This window comes from Strix uralensis, chromosome 4, assembly GCF_047716275.1.
Source record: "Strix uralensis isolate ZFMK-TIS-50842 chromosome 4, bStrUra1, whole genome shotgun sequence".
Lineage (NCBI taxonomy): Eukaryota > Metazoa > Chordata > Aves > Strigiformes > Strigidae > Strix > Strix uralensis.
In genome coordinates, this window is record NC_133975.1 from 8,872,040 (window position 1) to 8,891,304 (window position 19,265).

At 41.1% G+C, this 19,265-nt stretch overlaps 1 protein-coding gene across 6 annotated transcripts in view; it reads right to left on the bottom strand.

The window, feature by feature from the left end:
• Window positions 1-354: 354 nt before the first annotated feature.
• The window catches only part of TMEM129 (transmembrane protein 129, E3 ubiquitin ligase), a 36,667-nt gene continuing 17,756 nt past the window's right edge, over window positions 355-19,265 (bottom strand). The window contains exons 1-13 of one of the 6 annotated variants that reach the window (XM_074865566.1): window positions 18,927-19,044; window positions 17,076-17,189; window positions 16,592-16,633; window positions 15,194-15,298; window positions 14,342-14,473; window positions 11,721-11,870; window positions 10,769-10,906; window positions 9,985-10,101; window positions 8,810-8,917; window positions 8,265-8,378; window positions 7,851-7,964; window positions 6,914-7,106; window positions 355-6,022 (exon numbers count right to left, since the gene is read on the bottom strand). In XM_074865566.1, coding sequence (XP_074721667.1) covers window positions 7,859-7,964; window positions 8,265-8,378; window positions 8,810-8,917; window positions 9,985-10,101; window positions 10,769-10,906; window positions 11,721-11,870; window positions 14,342-14,473; window positions 15,194-15,298; window positions 16,592-16,633; window positions 17,076-17,189; window positions 18,927-19,030 — 1,230 coding nt within the window. In that variant the 5' untranslated portion in view covers window positions 19,031-19,044 and the 3' untranslated portion in view covers window positions 355-6,022; window positions 6,914-7,106; window positions 7,851-7,858. Of the gene's footprint in view, window positions 6,023-6,913; window positions 7,107-7,850; window positions 7,965-8,264; window positions 8,379-8,809; window positions 8,918-9,984; window positions 10,102-10,768; window positions 10,907-11,714; window positions 11,871-14,341; window positions 14,474-15,193; window positions 15,299-16,591; window positions 16,634-17,075; window positions 17,190-18,926; window positions 19,045-19,265 lie in introns of those variants that run through there. The other 5 variants (XM_074865565.1, XM_074865564.1, XM_074865563.1 and 2 more) reach the window with 5 other exon arrangements.

Sequence of the window (19,265 nt, forward strand, 5' to 3'; positions counted from 1 at the left end):
CTTAGTCCAAAATACTTCTGTAGTATTTAGGGATATGAGACTATTTGAAAAGCTCCAAATAGTTTTTTATTCTTTTTTCCTTTGTGTAGTTGTTTAGTAACGTTGCAACAACCACTGCAGTTCTCAAGAATCTCTGCTCTTTGGCTCAAAGACCAGACACCTAAAGAGAAGTAAGGGAAAATTTAACTGTCAGCTGAGCAGGTGCAAAGCAGCCCTGGAGTAGATATTTGACAGATTAAAGAGCATAAACATGTCTTCCACTGAACCTGGGTGAAGTGAACCTAATATTTATTACTATGACAGGCTGCATTTGACTAACACTTGCAAGATCAGCAATGAAACATGTTCAATGGATTGGGGTTTTTTTGGTGGGTTTTATTTATTTATTTTGAGCAACTTAACACAAAAGCAACTACCAAAGTCAGCAACATTTTTGGAGAGATGTATTGACAGGTGGTGGTTTGTTTTCATTCTTTTTATGAAGATACTTCATGCATAGCAAGGTTGAAGGTTATGTTGAAAGGGAGAATTTGCATCTCTACTGTAGAAATGAAGCGTGGTTCCACAAACTACAACTTTCTCATGTAATTATTTACACAAATGAAAGATGCCTGCTGCTCTGACTTGTGTTTCCATTCATAATTTGCATAGAATTGGAGCTCCTGTTGTCCACAAATTGAGTAGAAAGGGCACAGTCACCAGGCACAGTGGGTGGCAGCATACACCTTCCTGTGCTTGGAAAAAGGAATTGGCTGAACAGCATAACAGCAGCTGAAACAAATGTGTTGCTTTGAATCCATGTTATTTAAAGTAACTAAGACAGTTGTCAGAGGAACAGCACCTGCAATATGCAATACGTATCTTTGTCTTTCTGCCTCTTCTTCACCAGATGCTCCCATTAATTCCAGGTCTCGACACTCAAATCTTCAGTAGTTCCAGGAACACATCTGTTTCTTCCCATTTCCTGATTAATCTTTTTTGGAGAGTTGAACAGAATGGCCTACAGGAACATCCAGCTGAAGTGTGGTAAATAACCAGACAGCCCTTCTCACCCATTTTTCAGTTTGCAGATATCAAAAGGGGCTTTCTCCAAGCCTATACAAAACCATACAGCGCAGTATCTACAGCTGCTCTAACTCTGGGCGTAAGAGCAAGGGTAAGAAGGTAGAGCTCAGATAAGGGTCCCAGATAAGATCAGTAAAAACTGCTGAATTTTCTTCTGTCAGAGATCACTGCAGTATTATGTATGTGGTCTTGAAGGCCAAGAGGAAACACCTGCTCAGCGAGGCTCAGGATTGCTCAGTTGTGTTGAAGATCCTCTTCATGGTGAATTGAAAGCTCATTGCACATTGTCTTGTTAAAAGTGGGAGAAATTCATGCTTTTTTTTCCAAAAAGTCACAAATTATTCAACCACTTGGCTGAATTTTTTTTTTTTTTTCTTGCAAAGCTGTGCCAGGCAACAGATGGATGAATAAACACAGACACTTACATGAACTTCCCAGCAAAACTAACAGCTTCAGCTGTGGAAGGAAGACTGCTCCCTGCAAGCCTGCCTTGGGAACCGCACTAGGCCAGACCAAGAGTCTTCAAACAATAATTTGCGATGGCTTTTAGAAATTAAACAGTTTGAAATCTCAGCAGCTGGCTTATTTTCTACTGATTTTTTTTTTTACATTGTTTTGCTTGACTTTTCAATGATTTTACACTTTTTTCCCATTTGTGAATGTACTGCATTAAAATGTTTCACTTCTACAGATTGCATTTGCATTCTTGCTGTATGTTTGTATCTCAAAGACTCCTGCTAACTATGTATTTGGAAATGGTGCTTTAGCTGTTTAATAATGCTTTTTGGGTGGAATGCCTACATACCTAGTTGCTCCTGGCTGAAATCAGTAGTATTTTGAGAAGAGGTAAGGGAGAATCGTGTTCACTTTCCATCAACTCATTGCTTTTTCCTCAAAGGTTGTACACAGGTGCTGTACTTTTCTCCTCAGAGATCTGTGTTGTAGGATGTCTCCAAAGTGCCTGCCTTTGGGTGGTAACCGTCAGGCTGGCTCTACGCTCCCTGAAACACTAAGATCTGAAAATAGTACAGTGTAAGGGATTTACCTTGTAAGTTCCTCCCTTTGCCTGGCCTTACCATAATCGTACAAACTCATGCATCTTCTGTGCGGCATTAGCATAAACATCCATGCTCCTGCAGGAACGTTTGCTATGCTAGCACCTCTCCCTTCCCACACACTGCTATGGAAAACAGAACTGCGTTCCTGAACCAAGGACATGTTTGAAATACATCATAGGTTCAAAACACGTACAAACAAACTCCATTTCCTCTAGCTTTGCTCTGAGATAAGATGACTTGAACAGCATGTTTAGCTGAATGCATCCAAGCAAGCCAGATAGAGGACAGCTCCAGCTGGGAAGCCACACGGTATGTTTAGCATAACACTACGTATGAGTTAAATTCAGTTTATCCAGCAGAACTATCTGCTGTAACACAGCTGAGGGATTATAGCTGCCTTGCATCTTTCTGTCCTTGTCAAAGAAAATCCTTCAGAAAAACACTTTTGCACCACAGTGGGAATTTTAAGGGGGGAAGGATATAGCCTCATCGCTGTGACCTCAAAGGAGCAGTTTAAAACCAAAACAAAGTACACATAACCGTGGCATTTCAGAACTGCTAGTGAAGGACTGTTTCTACAAGCACAGATAAGGTATCGTCTGTAAGGAGATTCTCCCAGTGGAAGCATGCCAACACAAGACAGATGTCACTTGGAAGAAATTTAAACCTGGCTGGTGAAGTTCAGAGTTCATTTTGGCTTTATTACAAACTGAGCACAGATTTATGCAAAGCAGATTTAGTTAAAATAGGTAAAATTAATAGAAGGCCATCAAATACAAACTGGGGGTGGAGTCCCAGACTTCAGCTTTGCTTACCTCAGTTGTAAGCTCTTATGTCAAATAGCCTTGGATAAACAAGTGAATGGACCGACTGCATTCCAGTTTCAACTGCTCTGTTTAGACTGGTGAGGTTACTGTTACTAATTAGAAGACCTTATGATAGTTCTACATCCAGTGGCAGCACTGCATAAAATGACCTTGGCAGGCCTCAAACTTCATCTGCTCAGTTTCACTCCTTTCCTCATGCTACCAGAGAGAACCTGCATTAGGGAATACATCTGCCCAAAACTTAACCGCCACAGTATGCTGGGTTTGAGTGACGAGGTTTTTGGTAGCAGGGGAGGGGGCTACAGTGGTGGCCCGCTGCGAGAAGCTTCTCAAAAGCTCCTATCTCCAAGTCGGACCTGCCTCTGGCCAAGGCCCAATTAGCAACGGTGGCCGTGCCTCTGTGATAACTTATTTAAGAAGAGGAACCTGAGAGGGGAAGGGGGGACCTTGAGGATGAGTTACAACTGAGGTCAGTGGAAGGAAGGTGGAGGAAAGGGGGAAGGCGTGCCGGTGCAGATCACTGGAGGAGCAGAGATCTGCCTGTGGCCTGTGGAGGACCCCACACCAGAGCAGGCAGCTGCACCCTAAGGCCAGGATTCTGTGGGAAGAAGCAGCCCCTGCTGCTGTAGTTTAGCACTGGGAGGACTGCAACACGTGGGGGTGACCCACACCGACGCATCTCGAGAAGAATGAACCCCATGGGGAGTGTGGAGGACTGTCTGCTGTGAGAGGGACGCCATGTGGAGCAGGAACACAGAAGAGGACTTCCTCCCCACCTTGGAGGACTGACTGCACCCCCCATCCCCTGCCCTGCTGGGGAGAGAGGTAGAGATATTGGGAACAAAACTGAGCCAGGAAGAAGGGAGGGCTGGGGGGAGGTGTTTTAAGATATGTTAACGCTTCTCACTGTCCCATTCTGTCTGTTAAGTGTCCGTTTTGTTAGTGTTTGAATTAAAGTGATCTTCTTGGGGTTTTTTTCTTCCCCTACCCATCTTGGTTTTGCCTGTGACTGTGTAAATGGTGAGGCACCTCTCCCTGTCCTTATCTCAATTCCTGAGCCTTGTTATTTCATTTTTCTCCTTCCCAACACTGGGGAGGGGGGTAGGGGGGGAAGGAGCGAGTGAATGGCTGCGTGGTGCTCAGTTGCCCTCTGGTCCTAAACTACAACACACAAGCAGACTGGTTATTCTGTTTCTAGTCTAAGTATCTTCAACTGAGAAAAAAAAGATCTTTTAAGGACTGCTGAATTACAAATCCTATGGATTTGCATCCATAAATCCACTGCAGGCCCTGTCCATCACAGGTAAAAGCTTAAGGGCTGCGACAGCTGAGCTTAAGTGTTTCATGACAGCCTACACCTAACAGCTCCATCCTCTCCAGGAGGACACCTTTCCACCTTTCTCATGGCAGAGTGGGTGCTGGGCCTTCAGCTGTCCCCTTCCACTAGGTTACAACACACTAAATACAAGCTCATGACAAGATGTCAGAATACAAACTGAGGGGTTGGACACAACCCAAGTTGTAAACTCCCTTCAAGAGTTTGATTTTATCTGTGAAGAGTCCTCCTTCCCCCTTTTAGCAAGGGTTAGAAAACCCCCAAAATATACAAAACAGCCTAAAACAAAGGACTACCAAACCCACATATTCCTTTTATAATGAGACTCTGACAACATAACAGCAAAATCAGACTAACAGGGATTTTTGAAGTCTTCAATTCTTCTGCATAAAGACAAAGTGCCAGGAATGTAACCCATTCCCTTATTTACAGTCATCATAAATAACATGAAAGCATGCACACTGGAACAAGAAGGTTCTAAACATTACTTCTTAAAAAAGTGCTGTACAGATGTGTTCCTTGAATACACACACTCCGTGCTCTGTGGTGTGTGACTGAGCCACCCTTGTGCTAGGACACTATTGAACCCCATGCCTGAGCGTGCCTGGAGATAATGTTTTGAAAGGGACTGGGAGTAGTTTCTGGGGAAGCAGCTTACTTCCACACCAGTAGCACAGTGGGCTTTTGGCCCTTGGGTACACTGTCAGCCCCACAGCAAGGCTGCTGTGTGTCATCCCTAGCACCGCCCACAGTTCTGCAGTGGCCTCGTGAAATGCCAAGTTGAACTCCTGCAAAGAGACAATTCCCAGCTCCAACAGACATTTGTATATCGGTACATGCTACATAAAATTCCACAAGGACTGTAAAAAATTCTGGTAACTGGCACATGAATCTGGGCTAAACACCATAGCCACAGCCCGCACTTTGAGCTGAGCATGGTGCTAGAAGAGTAGAACAAAGCAGAGCCTTTCCAACACCGTCACAACTCCTAGTCTGGACATGGCCAAGAGCAGCTCCAAACCTGCAAATACTGCTGCTCACCTCCAATTCCTGTAGGAACAGCAGGCACTGAACCCATCCTCTTATACTCTTAGCAGACTGGCTCTTTTGAGTCAAGCTGTAACACACATAAAAGCAAAATCCAGGTATTTGGGCTGTGTTGCTGTTCAGTCACTCATCCCCTTAAGGGGAGTGATCTGATTTTGATAAACCATCTACCTTTTCCTTCTCTTCTCTCACCAGGTTCAGGCCAATGCTAGCTTAATATATCTTATCTCAGAGAATGGTAAATAAGCCATGTGGATGATCACCCAATCCAAAAGTTAAGAACAGTTTGTCTTTAACAACTGGAGAAAGGTCGAAATTATCTACATTCTTTTGAAGCAGTTCTTCAGGTTGGATACACAATTCCGGTCCAGGAGAGGACACTGGGTTTAACTCCTTGGTTTAAGGGGTGGCACTCTTCAGTTTGCCTCAATATTGGACCAGTTCACCAGCATAACATTAACATACTCTACATAGCATGATCTCCAAATGGCAAAAGCAGGATCCATCAACTGAAGTAGCCTTTACCACGATGCACATGTTATCTGCCAACGCAGGTACAGCAGAAACAGTCTCACAAAAGCTTTAAGGAACATCCATCATCACTGTAGCACAGGCTTAATGAAATCTGAAGTTTTACACCTGAGGCAGAGCTTGTGGAAAACAATCTATCCTTAAAGATCTGGAGAAACCTAAACAAAAAGGTACATAACAGCTTTATAAATATGATATATCTAGTCATTAACAGCAAAACATTTATCTCTTAAGGTGTAGTGTTACGATAGCAGTAAACGGAATAGCACTGCACATGGTGAGCTTAAAGCACAGTATAAAAGACAAAGCCATACTACTGTCCATACTAAAGAAAGTGTTACAGACAGTATGAACACTTTGAGAACATAAGATACTGGAAAAACAAAGAGTACTACATACCCTATACTCCTAAAGTATTTGTCAAAGAAAATGAAGCAGTTGAGCCTCTTTTCTGTCACATCATTTTCACCTAAATGTCATTATTAATTCATAAAATACATTCTTCTCTCAATTGTCATTAAGTTATGGCAGGAATGTGTTAATTGCCCTACTGACTAAGGTTTTTTTCTTTAAAAACCAACCAGATACATTCAAACTTATGGACATTTAACTGGGTTCCAAAACAGCCACATTTTTCCTGTTCAAGACAGGAATTTTCTTTCAGGAAAAAGGCAGATGGTGTGGAATCCTGCCATGGAACCCACTACCTGGTTTTCAAGCAACATTCACCTTCCACAGATGAAGTCCCTACCCTTTGAGAGTTAGAGCTCATCACATCTAAAAGCCATTGTTAAAGGCAGTGCCTCTCTAATTATTGATCTTTGCATCCCAAGAAACCAATGCGTTGCTCCACAGAGAAGCTATTTAATTAACTTTCTGTATTTTATGTGTCACAAAGATATTTTTTCAGTTAGAACTCACTGAATATATACATTCCTTAATAGAGCCTTATTTACAACAAAGACAACTGCAAAGGAGCTAAACATCAACTAACTAGAAGATCAGAAAGGCTCTCTTAACTGTGATGTACAGAGGCACGCTTCTTTTACCTGCACATTTCACCTTAGGTTGACTGCACATACGCTGACTGTAAATCTCTTCCTCTTTCAGTGCAGATCTTACGCGACTGCACCAGTTTTCCAAGACTTGATCTGCTGATCTCAGACTACATCCCTATTCTTCAAATTGTTTTGTCACAGGAGAAAGTCCTTCTTCTTCGATACCTCTATATACAAAGAGAGACTAGATATTTTCAAATATTGAATTAGCACTTTGAAAAGTGAATTCATATTAAGTCTTTTTCATGCTCAAAGAATTAAGCAATAGAAAAATGCCATTAACAGTTTTTAGAAAGCTGCCTTTTCCTCATATTGCTAGAATTGAAAAATCTAAGTAGTGTAAAACTAATTGCGTGCCATATTCTTAATGAGTTTTATTACGCAAAATATTCCAAGATCACTGTTAAGCAGATGTTAATATCCCAGTCCATAAGGTTTCAGAGCCTGCATTAAATGTAGATCAAAGACAATCAAATTACACATAAGACTATCTGCTAATAAAAGCTGTTTGACTCAAGATAACTACCTATCCTACTAATGCTTCACAGGAATCTACAGTCCAAGAGAAAATTTCCATTGAAGTCTACTGCTGCAAATGCAAAGTTGTGACTTCATCATAAAAATATTAAGAGGCAGAAAAGCTGCTACTGAAGTAATTAGAAAACCTGGCACTTTTCATTTGGGTGATAAGATAAAACATGTTTTCTGGCTGAACAGGTAAATACTTCAGTTTACTAAGCATGAACTATTAGATCTTTTAATTAAGGTGCTGCATTAAATACAAGAGGATGGGATAAACTACTAATATAATAAAGGAGTAAAAAGAGAAACTGTTCTGCTTGAGCTGAACAGTTGGACTCTGTAGAATGATACTATATATGGGCTACGGAAACAGAATAGGTAAAATAAGTAGTCAGCATGAACTCACCTTGGTATTTAAATTTTTTTCCTCATTATTCTATCTTCAGTACTTGCACTTCCCCATCCCCTTTCAGCGTATTCTGACCGATGTCCTTCCAATAAACTGCTACAAAGTTTAAGCCTACAAATAAAAAAAAAACCACCAAAGACTAAGTGGCTTTATTATGGTAACCTTTTTATACTAAATACAGCTACAACCTGCTATTTACTGTAATACAAATGATAACAGAAGAACACAAGGACAGAATTTTATCACACAACATATAAATATTGACCAATGCATCCCTAAGAATAGTAAAAAAATAAAATAAAAATCTATGTTTATAATGAAAGCTTGGATTGAAATACAGCAATAAACCAATCATGCTTCTAACTTAACACGGAAAAAAAAAGCCCCTGATTGATGAGCTGCATTTTATACCTCTCCAGCCTGAAGTCTGTATCTTTGCAAGTTTTGCTGTCAGGCAGAAAGAAGTTGGGTTTTTTCTGTTTCTGATTGTTCCATCCTGAAGAACAACTGGCTGAAATTGGGTCACTGCATAAAAACAAGTAACTATCATTGTTGTCAGCTACAAAACAAATTAATCTCTAAGGAGACAGAGAGGAAGCTTTCAGCTCCTAGGCTGAGGAAGTGAGAGGCTAGTAACAACCACAGGGAACAATGTGGTAACATGCTATTGCTTTTCCCATAAGACAAAGACAGTGAAAGGGGCTCAATCATCTTCCAGCATCACGTAATGGCAGAAGCAGTAGAAAACAACAGATGGAGAGTCAGACTGGAAAAAGCCAAGGAAATTCAAAGAACAAAAATAACAACCACATGTTGGAGGAAATGTAAGGAGGGAAAAAAAAATAAAAATCAAACCAGTAGTATTAAACAGTGAAAGAAAAGAAAGATAAAAAAAGCAACAGACACATTCATGGCACAAGCAAAACAAAGAACATCATAATCATTATGGTATTTACCTTGTTATTTCTATACCATGTTGTACTGTCATTACTTCATCATTTTCACCAAAGGCTTCCCACGCTGAGCACTTTGAAAAAGCCTCCTGATGTCCTGATTCAGTAAGACTAGAAAGAAAGTGAAAAGGCCTGAAACCACAGACCTGTGTAACACAGTTCCTCTTAAGTCTTCTGAAGATAAGGGGGCTAAGTAGACAGAAAAAACCACACCTGTATAAATATTTTTACCTTGTTAGTGTGAAAAGTCTACTAAACACTGAAAAATTTAAATCAATGTTCCACTTTTGTTGTGGTTCTAACAAAACTTTGTACACAGTTAAACCATGCTCTTCACACAGCCTATCATTTCTCATTTATAGGAGAATTTCTTATGCGGCAGCTAGGAAAGGGGAAAAAGGGAAATATCATTAAGACCAATTGGTAGAGGTTTAATTCCTGAACAACTTAGAATAAAGTTGTTGGCCTGAAAAACTCTACCCTTCTGTTATCCATTTCTGAACATTAACCTCACTCTGTCCCAGTCCCAAGCCGGGTGACCAATTCCTTGTTGTTCCAACAAGCATCTTCTTCCATATCATCTTTCATAAGGCAGAAAAAAGCTTAATCAAAATACACAAAGCTTCTTTCTCATCCCTACGTGAATACATATTCTCTGTAATACCTGTAGCAAATCTAACATGGTCATAATTAAATCGGCAGCAAGTTTCAGTATTTGCTGGCAGACTTAATGAGTGCACGCTGGGCTCCATTCCCTTGCCACAACATTCATCAACTTGTACACACTCTGTACGCCAAAAAGCAGAATGCAATGCATGTAAGAGGTATGAGAAATAACCATGGCAGATGCCTAACAATTTCAGAATTACAACTTCTGAAGCAGAAACCAGGTTCCATGAGAAATCAAAACCACATTAGTGTTGCCTAAATCTACATACAAAAAAATAACCTCTGTTGTGTCTTCTGACACTGAAGTTTCTTCACCTTTGTAATGGACTACTGTAAATATCTGCTATCATACAACACAATTATTCTGACATGATCTCCCTTCGTCATTAAATTGCACAAGCATTTAGATAAAATTAAACCTATTAACAAATGGAGGGATAAATATCAGTCACATTCCAAAAGTCAATTTATAGCATCAATGAATCTCTGTAGGGAGAATCACTTCATACCTTTCCAGTGTATGGTACATATGCACATAATGGTTTTTGCTCTTTGAAACCACAGAGGAGTCAGAATTGTTTCTTTTTCTGCGTTTCCATACTGGAGAAGAATCAGGAGAACAGGGACTACAAAAATAAGACACAGATTTTACACGGACATTTCACTTGTGTTTAAATGCTTATCAGAGTTCTGCAAAATACTGGCACACGCTACACAGGAAGACTTCTTTTGAGGTATGATTCTTCAGTCACAACATAGGAACATAGAGAAAACGGCTCAAATTTTGGTATTGTGTTTTGGAGAGCAAACCCATAGTAGCAGAAGAAACTTGGAAGCAGAACCATTTTAAGCTCCACACGCATGTCCCCAGATCAAGATATCTCAGTAAACAAGGAGAGCATGAGGTGCTTCACTGTTAGTCTCCCTGCTGTTCTGCAGACAAGTGTAACACTGTTTATTAAAGATAGTCACTCTTGCTTCTGAAGAAGGTATCCTACTTTCAGCACCTGCCTACAGTGGTTAAAGAAACCTCTGTGCTCCACTGTATAAACACAGAAGCTGAAAAAACACTTTCTGCTGTTAATCATGCAATTCTGTAATGCTGGTAATTTTTCCACATTCAATGCTCTGTACAGTAATCCAGTGATGGATTACATTTAACAGCAAAAGTGCCAAACTCCAAAGCTGAGCATTAACTGCTCTCCCTCACTAAACATTTCCTACAAAATACTGACAGCATCAACATGTATTGAATTATTTCAGTAAGGTAACCACAGAAGTTTTATCTCATACCTCTCTGGTGTGTAGTCAGTCTGTCTGCAACAGTCTTCACACTCATTTATCTTCTGCTTTTCATCAAATACAAAGGAGCCAGAAACATCCTGATCTTTGCAGAACCATTCCTGGGAACTGCCTGACGGCTCTGTACTACTAAAAACAGAAGAGGAAAAAAAAAAAAAGAAAGGATTTAAAATACTACCATCTGGCTTACTGCTCCAAGCAGAAGACAGTTAAGCTGCAGTAACAATTAACAGTTAAATTCGTATGACATCCAAATGGTGCAAACAACTGCATCTTCCACTGTAGGTCATTTACAACACAGCTAAAACTATTTACACAATAAGGTTAGAGAGCTCATAGAATTCCCTTCACTCTTTTCCTCCCAGTTTACTAGTCCGAATCTTGTAAAGTATTAGGTGGAGTCCATTAGTAGAGCTAGCCTTGTTAAAATTCTGAAAGATAAAAAAAATTCTGTCTTGAGCACAGTTGCCACTCTCCTGCAGAGAGCACAAAAAAATCTCTCTCTAATGCTCGAACACTTCTCAAATCTTCGACAAGGATCCTATTGCACGAGAATGGTGGTTCCACTGACATCAGAAAAAGAAAAGATGGAAAGGTTATCAAGGTCAAGGAATAGTGATCACTGAATTTTTGCTTATGCTTACCCCTTTCTAGAAAAATAATTTTTACCTTGTGCTCACCAGTGTAAACACACAGTACTACTACTGTCTACAGTAGTACACTCCAAATGCCTTCCTACCCAAAGTGCCATGCTGGAAATGAATTTAGACTAAATAATGGAAATATCTTGAAGACTAGCAGAATTCAAAAGGAAAACAAGGCATTGGAGGAGATTCTCATTTCTGAGCCTGATCTACTCTCTTGCTGCATTAGGAATGCTCTAAAGAAATAGAGTCCTCCTGAGAAGCAAGAGACTTTGCTGACTTAATTCACCCACACACACACTGGCTGCAGATCCCAGGTTTCTTCAGTAGGAGGATCCCAGGCATGCAGTGCTATCTTCCACAGCCTGATCTGCTGGTCCCACGACCTACGGCTATACTTCTTAAATTTGTTGGGAGTTCTAGGATGGACTCCTGGTATTCGCTGATTCCTGTAAACAAACAGTAACATTTATTACTTCAGAACATGATTTACATTCATAAAAAAAATTCCTTAGTTCATCAGATCACACAGGCACCAGTGGCCTAATAAATAAAATTTTCGTATTTTTAAACACTTAACTGAAATGTGTATATTCTAAAACACTGTCAAAAACAGACCACACAAGCAACAACAATAACATGCCAAGTCAGACCAAAAGTTCATCCAGTCCAGCACTCTGACAGCTGCCAAAAGCAGATCCCTACTGACCGTGGACAAATATGAAACAGAAGAAGCGTAACTCATATCCCTTCAACACCATCCCAGCCTCCAGCTACTTTATTTCAGTTTTCCTGAGTCAGGTGCAGTTTCTTTGTGTTTAGTATTGTACTGAGTCTGGCTGGAATGGAGTTAACTTCCTTCATAGCAGTCCCTGTAGTGCTGTGTTTTTGCTTTATGGCTGAAATAGTGCTGATAAGACACTAATTTTTGGCTATTGCTGAACAGTGCTTACACAGCTTCAAGGCCTTCTCTTTGTCCCAGTCCACCCTGTCCCCTCCCACAGCCACTAAGTTGAGGCTGAACAAGAAGTTGAGAGGGGAAACCGCTGGGACAGGTGACTCGAATTACCCAAAGAGGTATTCCACCCCATATAATGTGATGGTCAGCAATAAAAACTGGGGCAGAGGAAGAAGGGGAGGTGTCTTCCAAAGTGACCACTGTTCAGAGACTGTCACAGCACCAGTCTACTTGGAAGAAGCAGCGTGTGATTGCATTTGCATCACGTGCTCTTTTCTCCCTTTCTTTCCTTCACCTATTAAAATACCCCTTACCTCAATCCATCACTTTCCTCTATTTTGCTCTTATTCTTTCCCCATACCATTGGAGAGGGAGGAAGCACATAGCTGTGTGGGTACTTGGGTGCTGGCAGGGGTGAACCCACAAGTTATCTTCAGCGAACATTTATTCCACCATTATCCATGCATTATTACAATGGGGATTGCTATAATTCTAAACAGCATTTGTCGTTTGGGAGTATAAAAAACAAAGTACCCCCACCCTCTGGGTAAAATGTAAGTGATATGCCTTTACACTGAATCTACACTGGGCAGACACTGTAACAACAGTGTCTAGGATCACCCCATGGCTGGAAGTGCTGTTTCTCAGATGGTAGACCACATCCAGATCCTGCCCACCACACATTACTGGAGAGGTCACTCAAACTGTATCTTCAGTACAAAATAACCCTGTTTATAGTCCTTCCATACTGGTGTCAGCTTTATGCCTGGGGGGAAGCATATTACAATAATGTTTTAAATCATACCAAGTACCCTGGTCTCAAGTGGTTCCCCCTACCAGCTTCACAGATCAATGTACATGGCCATAACACTTTTTGTAAGATAAAGAGATCCCTGCTAAGGAACAGTATTATAAACTATCCTGTTAAAATGCCACCCAGAACACTTCTTTTTTAAAAAAGTTTATCCCATGCTTTCTCTGAATGTTATTCCTATTCTCCACCTATGATTTAACTGATCACAGCACAGCTATGTAAGTGCCAGGCATCATCATAAGACTGGCCACAGTCCTACCACTGATGACAAAGCGACAGCAAAATTACAATTCACAAAGCAATCCAAGGCTCTTTGAAGAAAAAAAAGTATTACTGAAGATGCGACGATGATATTGTGTGATACCTGTGATCATTTACAGTATCTGTTGTTGATTTTCAGTCATCTAGTCTAATCTTTCAAGTTTTGCTCAACAAGCTTGCAGTGTCCACTGCACTTGGCTGGCAATTTTCACAACAGACTCTTACAGCTAGAATCCATAGAAAGCTGGCAACTGTAAGTGGCAAGCCATTTAGAAAAACATCTCTAAAAAATAACCCCCAAAACAAAAAACCAAGAACACAAATGCATATCCACACTTTAGTACAGACTAGCTTCTGAATCTTGACAGCTCTGCAGTAAGCAGATGGGGCTGACTAAGAAACCTTCATTTAAGTGTCACAATTCACAGACTCTGCAACCCAAAGTGGAATGACAGAGAAAGCAAGAAATACAGGTTTTGATTTGTTAGTTACTGATGAATCACTGAAGACTGGTTTCCCTTACCAACACTTAAATGCAAGGCTTTATTCAGTCCTCAATTCAAAGCTGCCATTTCCTAGTATCAATTAACTTCACACTGGGCTAGCAACACAGTCACCAGAAGCATCACAGGGAGATGATTAATACAGTATTTAAAGTTGCTACTAGCAACAGCAATACATAAAGGGAACATTCAGTTTTAAATTTTTCCTATCTACATTTGCTCGTATGCAGAAAATAGCTGGCTTCGCTTTAATAAAAATCAATTTAAGTTTTCTTCACTTACTGTTCATATAATTTTAAGAGAACGAAAGCTGTGTGCTGATCTACCCACACATCAGGAACAAATATGAATTTATTTGGAAATGTGCAACATAGTGCAACTTACTTCGGAACTTCTTTAATGTATCTGTCATACGCAAGGGTATTCTTTCCAAAATTGATCTGTTTTTGTCTTCTCCTCAGAACCACTTCGTCTGTCTCCCTTTCAGCTGGATTAGCAGAATCACTTGAAACAGAACTTAAAAATAAAAATTAGAATTAAGTTGAAAAGAACCTTAATAGCTTTACAACAAGTTATATAGACACATACTCTAGAACTGCATGTATTCTTACTCTGATAGGCAGCAAGCACAATTCTTACTTCACTAGTTTAAAGAAGTGAAAGTTGTGCTAATCAAATGAATCACTACAAGAGTAGGTTTTGCAAGTTCATGCAATCGCTCAGGTTTGTTAACAAGTAAATATACACCTGAGGGTAATGGCACTAGAGCTGCCTTACCAGAAGCTTACCTAGTTCTACAACAAGCAAATAAAATGCTACATGATTATTGCACATATGTGTAACAACCTCCTAAAATAAATATGAAAACAGCTTAAATTCAATAAAACAAAGATGGGTAATATAAAGGAGTCTAGCATGAATGATCTAATAGTCATTTCCCTCTCCAAGCCTGAAGGCTGATTTTCATTTTTCCTTTCACTATTGCAGTATTTTCTCTTACAGAAAGTTGTAATGAATATGCAATTTAAGCTGAAGAAGAGAATCTGAAATGATCATACAAGTAGCTTTTGAGATAAGACTTCTCAGTGCTACTCTCCCCTTAAGACTTCCTTCAGACTTGATTTGAAACAGCCTGGCCGCATTTCAAATCTTCATTAATGCATGTGAAGTAGTCGGAGATCAGATGGCTATTGCTAAAACCAACACAACAATAGTTAATAATTGTTCAATACCTACTTTGTCATTTTTTTATTTGATGTCCTCACTGCCTTGCCTTCTTCAATTCTACCTTCCCAGTCGGGGCAACTAGAAAGAGGCCTAGAATATTCTTGTGGTGTAGAGCTGGAAAATAATGAGATCTCAATATGAACATTTTTTGCTCATAACATATTTAATGAACAGAAACTTCAGTAGTGGACAAAAACAGCTCTGCCAACTGTAATACCATGGCCATGCCCCTACTCTCAAACAAACAAAAACACATCAGCTTAAGTCACCTTCAGCAGTGATGCAAGATCATGAGTTTTACTTTGCAGGGAAAGAAAAGAGTCGTGAAATGAATGTCATGTCAGAACACAGACCTGGCAACCTCTTAGAATACTCCCAGTTCAGCCACTGTGAACCGTTCCCACAGTCTACCTGAGGACCTTCTCAATACTGCAGTTCCATCAAAAAGCACAATTCATTAAATTACTTGAGGTCAAACTCAGTCTAACCACTACTCTCTGTCATCAGCTAAGGACTTTGCAAAGGACCAGGGAGATGCTTAAGAAATAGAAAAGTGCCCATCACATGAGCAAAACTAACATTTTGTCCGACACCATCATACCCCAACATAATCAACAATGTAAACTCTCCTGTGTAAAGCCTAAAAGGGTGTTGGGAAGCTTTTACTTAAATAATCAGTTGGATCACTGATGTTCTCTGAGTGGAGAAACACTTACCAGGCTCCTCATTAACTTAAAAAATATAATGAATGAAAACTGTATAATGTTGTAATATTCTGAAGTGCTGGAAACTTCTCCTTTCAGTCCATCTGCTTCTTTCAATGTTAATGCCTCAACATTTAACATAAGTAATTCAGAAGTAGATTTAGCTTATAGTCTTACTTCCCTAAATGGTTTCACATCAACAGATGAAATTACCATCCATGCCACCAATGTAATTTTAACACATAAAGATTCCACACTAAGAAGGAACATATCTGCTCAGCAAAAACCACAAAATGCTGCTAGCATATCCCGTTTGACTCAATCATAACATACTGTTCATATTTATGATAGCATCAGACATAGAAAACACTCATGAATACAAGGGCTTTCCTAAGCTCTTCAAAAGATTCATTTGTTAACTGAAGGATTATTAAACACACCATCAGAAATGACAATCACCTTCATACAATGTAATACTCAGAGAATGTATAAATTATATAAAAAGAAGTTTTCATGTGCCCTCAGTAAAATATTTCATCTCTTCTAACTTACATTCTACTCTGTTTTCTGCAATATCCAAGCACTCACCACTTTTCATACTTCCTGTCAGACATTAAGGTACCAATCTCAACCACTTCCTCCACCTTAAGTCTTTAGTCTAGAATATGCAAAAGCAAAGCAAAATACTCCCAGGACTACCTACCCATAAAATTTGATCTCATCCCAAATTGTCCTCAGTACTGGACTACCAAAAAAAAAAAAAGGTATTTACTAAAAACTGTAGTACAGCTGAATATACTGAGTGCCCTCTCAAGCGAAGAGAAAAACATCATGGTTTGCCCACACTTACACATAAAGATGCGTAAGCAAAGCATAAAAAGTAACAGCACATTGCTTCAATGGGAATTTTATACTTACATTGAAGACTTCAGCAACAGGGCTTAAAGCACTGCCTCAGTATAGACCACTTCTCTCTCATATGGAATACTTGCTAATATTGCGGCATGTATTTCAATTAGACAAACTGAATGGTCTGTTCCTGCATAATGTAGATATCATTTGCTAACTCTGTGCTACTGTATTACTAGAAAACATTTAATTTAATCACATCCAAGGTTTTGTTGTATTCCTAAAGAAAAGGGTGCAGCAAAGTGAAGATTTAAACAAACTTCACGTTTATTCCTTACCTCTCCAGCCCCTGGTCGAAATGTCCACACTGATACTCATCGAACACTAAAGAATCTGAATCATTCCAGCTTCTACATTCCTGTTGATGCCAGCAGTGTGGATGTTGCACAGAACTAGAAAACAAGAATCTTCATCAGCAATCAAGTCACTGAACATTGCATATATAAACCAAATATGGACATAATTTATAGTTACAAAAGGCTGATTTGGCATAGATAGGTGATTTGCATCAACTTATTCAGGCAACACTAATTTAACAAAAGTGTTAGACAACGCAATTGTTGAGAAAAGGTCTTTGACTAATGCAATTAAGACACGAGAATATTAAAATAAACCGTTAATATTTAGATGACCAAAAGTATACCCCTTCTCTATTTGCAAACAAAAAGGGGGAAAAAACCAACAACGGAGGACTATCATCAGCTTACGGAGCTGCTGACATGCCAACGTTCATAGACTTCCTGTCAGCAATACATTATTTGACATTTATATACCATTCTATCCAGTACTAAACTTGTGGAAGAGGCAAATACAGAAACATCACTTCAACACAACAAAACAGCACGTCTAAGGACAAGGAGGTCAAACATTTATGTAGAAACACTTTTACACAGGAAATTCTTTACCAGAGACTGCTGCAGAGCCCTCACAAGTAAGCATGGGGCGATGAGCTAGAGTGAGGTGTTTGCAACATGCTGGAAGGACAGCCAGAGATTGCTTAAGGATTAAGAATTATCTACATTTTCTGTCGGCTTTCACATCTTAAATGATAGGTTACTAAACAAAATACCATCACACCGTCTACTAACATCAGGCTTGGCTTCTGGGCTAAGGACCACACCCACAGATTCGCCACCACCTGCCTGAGAGAGTGATCCTATATTGCAGACTCCAGACAATAAATATACTGTTGTTCTGTATGTGATAGTAAACGTACTGTTCTGTATATGCTAGGTCTCTGCACATTTTAAGTCAACAAGTGAGAGGGAAGGTTTTTGTTAATTTAAACCTGGATTAGCAACCTGCGTTTCCTTTCCCTTCCTCCTCCACCCTGACTGCCTTTAGGAGCTTCCTGCTCCCAGAGGGCTCAAAGTTAGTAACACTCAACACAAATAGCTTACTCTGAATCACGGATCTAGGCAAAAGGACGCTTTCAACACATATAGTTTTTGCAAAGGCAGTGAACGAGTAAAACCTTTCTCTAACCACCCTCAACAACAATTACTCAATTTAAAGACTTGAAAGAAAAAAAAGGCACAACACCTAGCATGCCTTAGGTACAACACTATTTGAAAGTCTAGAGAAAAATGCTAACAGAAAATGATGCTTTTCAGAAATATTCCAGTATTTCTTAATCTCCAGTGATTTGCACTCCCCGCCCACTTCAGCGTCAACCTTAGGGCAAGCCCTCGTTATCCCCAGCCGGACTTCAGCCATTTCACCCGAGCCCACACGCTGTTGCCTGGGCTGTGGCGCATTTTTCACTCCCAGCCCAACTCTCTCCCCACATCCATAGGAGACCAAAGGAATTTCGGCAAGGAGACTCCCTCAGCCTGGGCACCAGACTGCGGGGCGCAGGAGACGTTTGGTGGAGGGCGGCAAGCGGGCGGCAAGCTACCAGCAGCTGCCTACCCCGCCATCGCTGGCGGGTACCGAGGAAGGCGAGGCTGAAGGGGGGGGAGGGTGGACGCAGCCCACCCTGCGACCTCCCCACCGCCAACCCCGCAACAGGCGTCCTGAGCCAGGCAGCGCCACACCCCCGCCCGCCCCCACACGCCCCGGGGGCTCTAAAGACGCCCTGAGGGAGCAATCCTGCCCCAGCCACCCCGGCCCTCCGCGGCAGCTCCCACCTGCGCAGCCCGCCCGTCTCCCCGCCGCCGGCCTGGCGCGGCAGGCCCCGCTGCCCGCGGAACATGGCTGAGGCGAGCGGCGCCGCCTCGGCCGGACGGAACATGGCTGCGGCCCCGGCGCGGCGAGAGGCGGCGCGCAGGCGCGGCCCTTCCCCCTGAGGGGAGGCCGCCGTGGGCAGCGCGCATGCGCAGCATTCCTGCCGGGCGGGAGCCGCCGCTGCGCATGCGCACAAGCGGCCGCTGGGTGGCCTTGCGATGAAGAGGGCCAGGGGGAGACGGCGGCACGTCTGTGCTGCTGAAAGGCTGAGCACGTTGTACGGAGGGAAGGCGTGAGGAAGG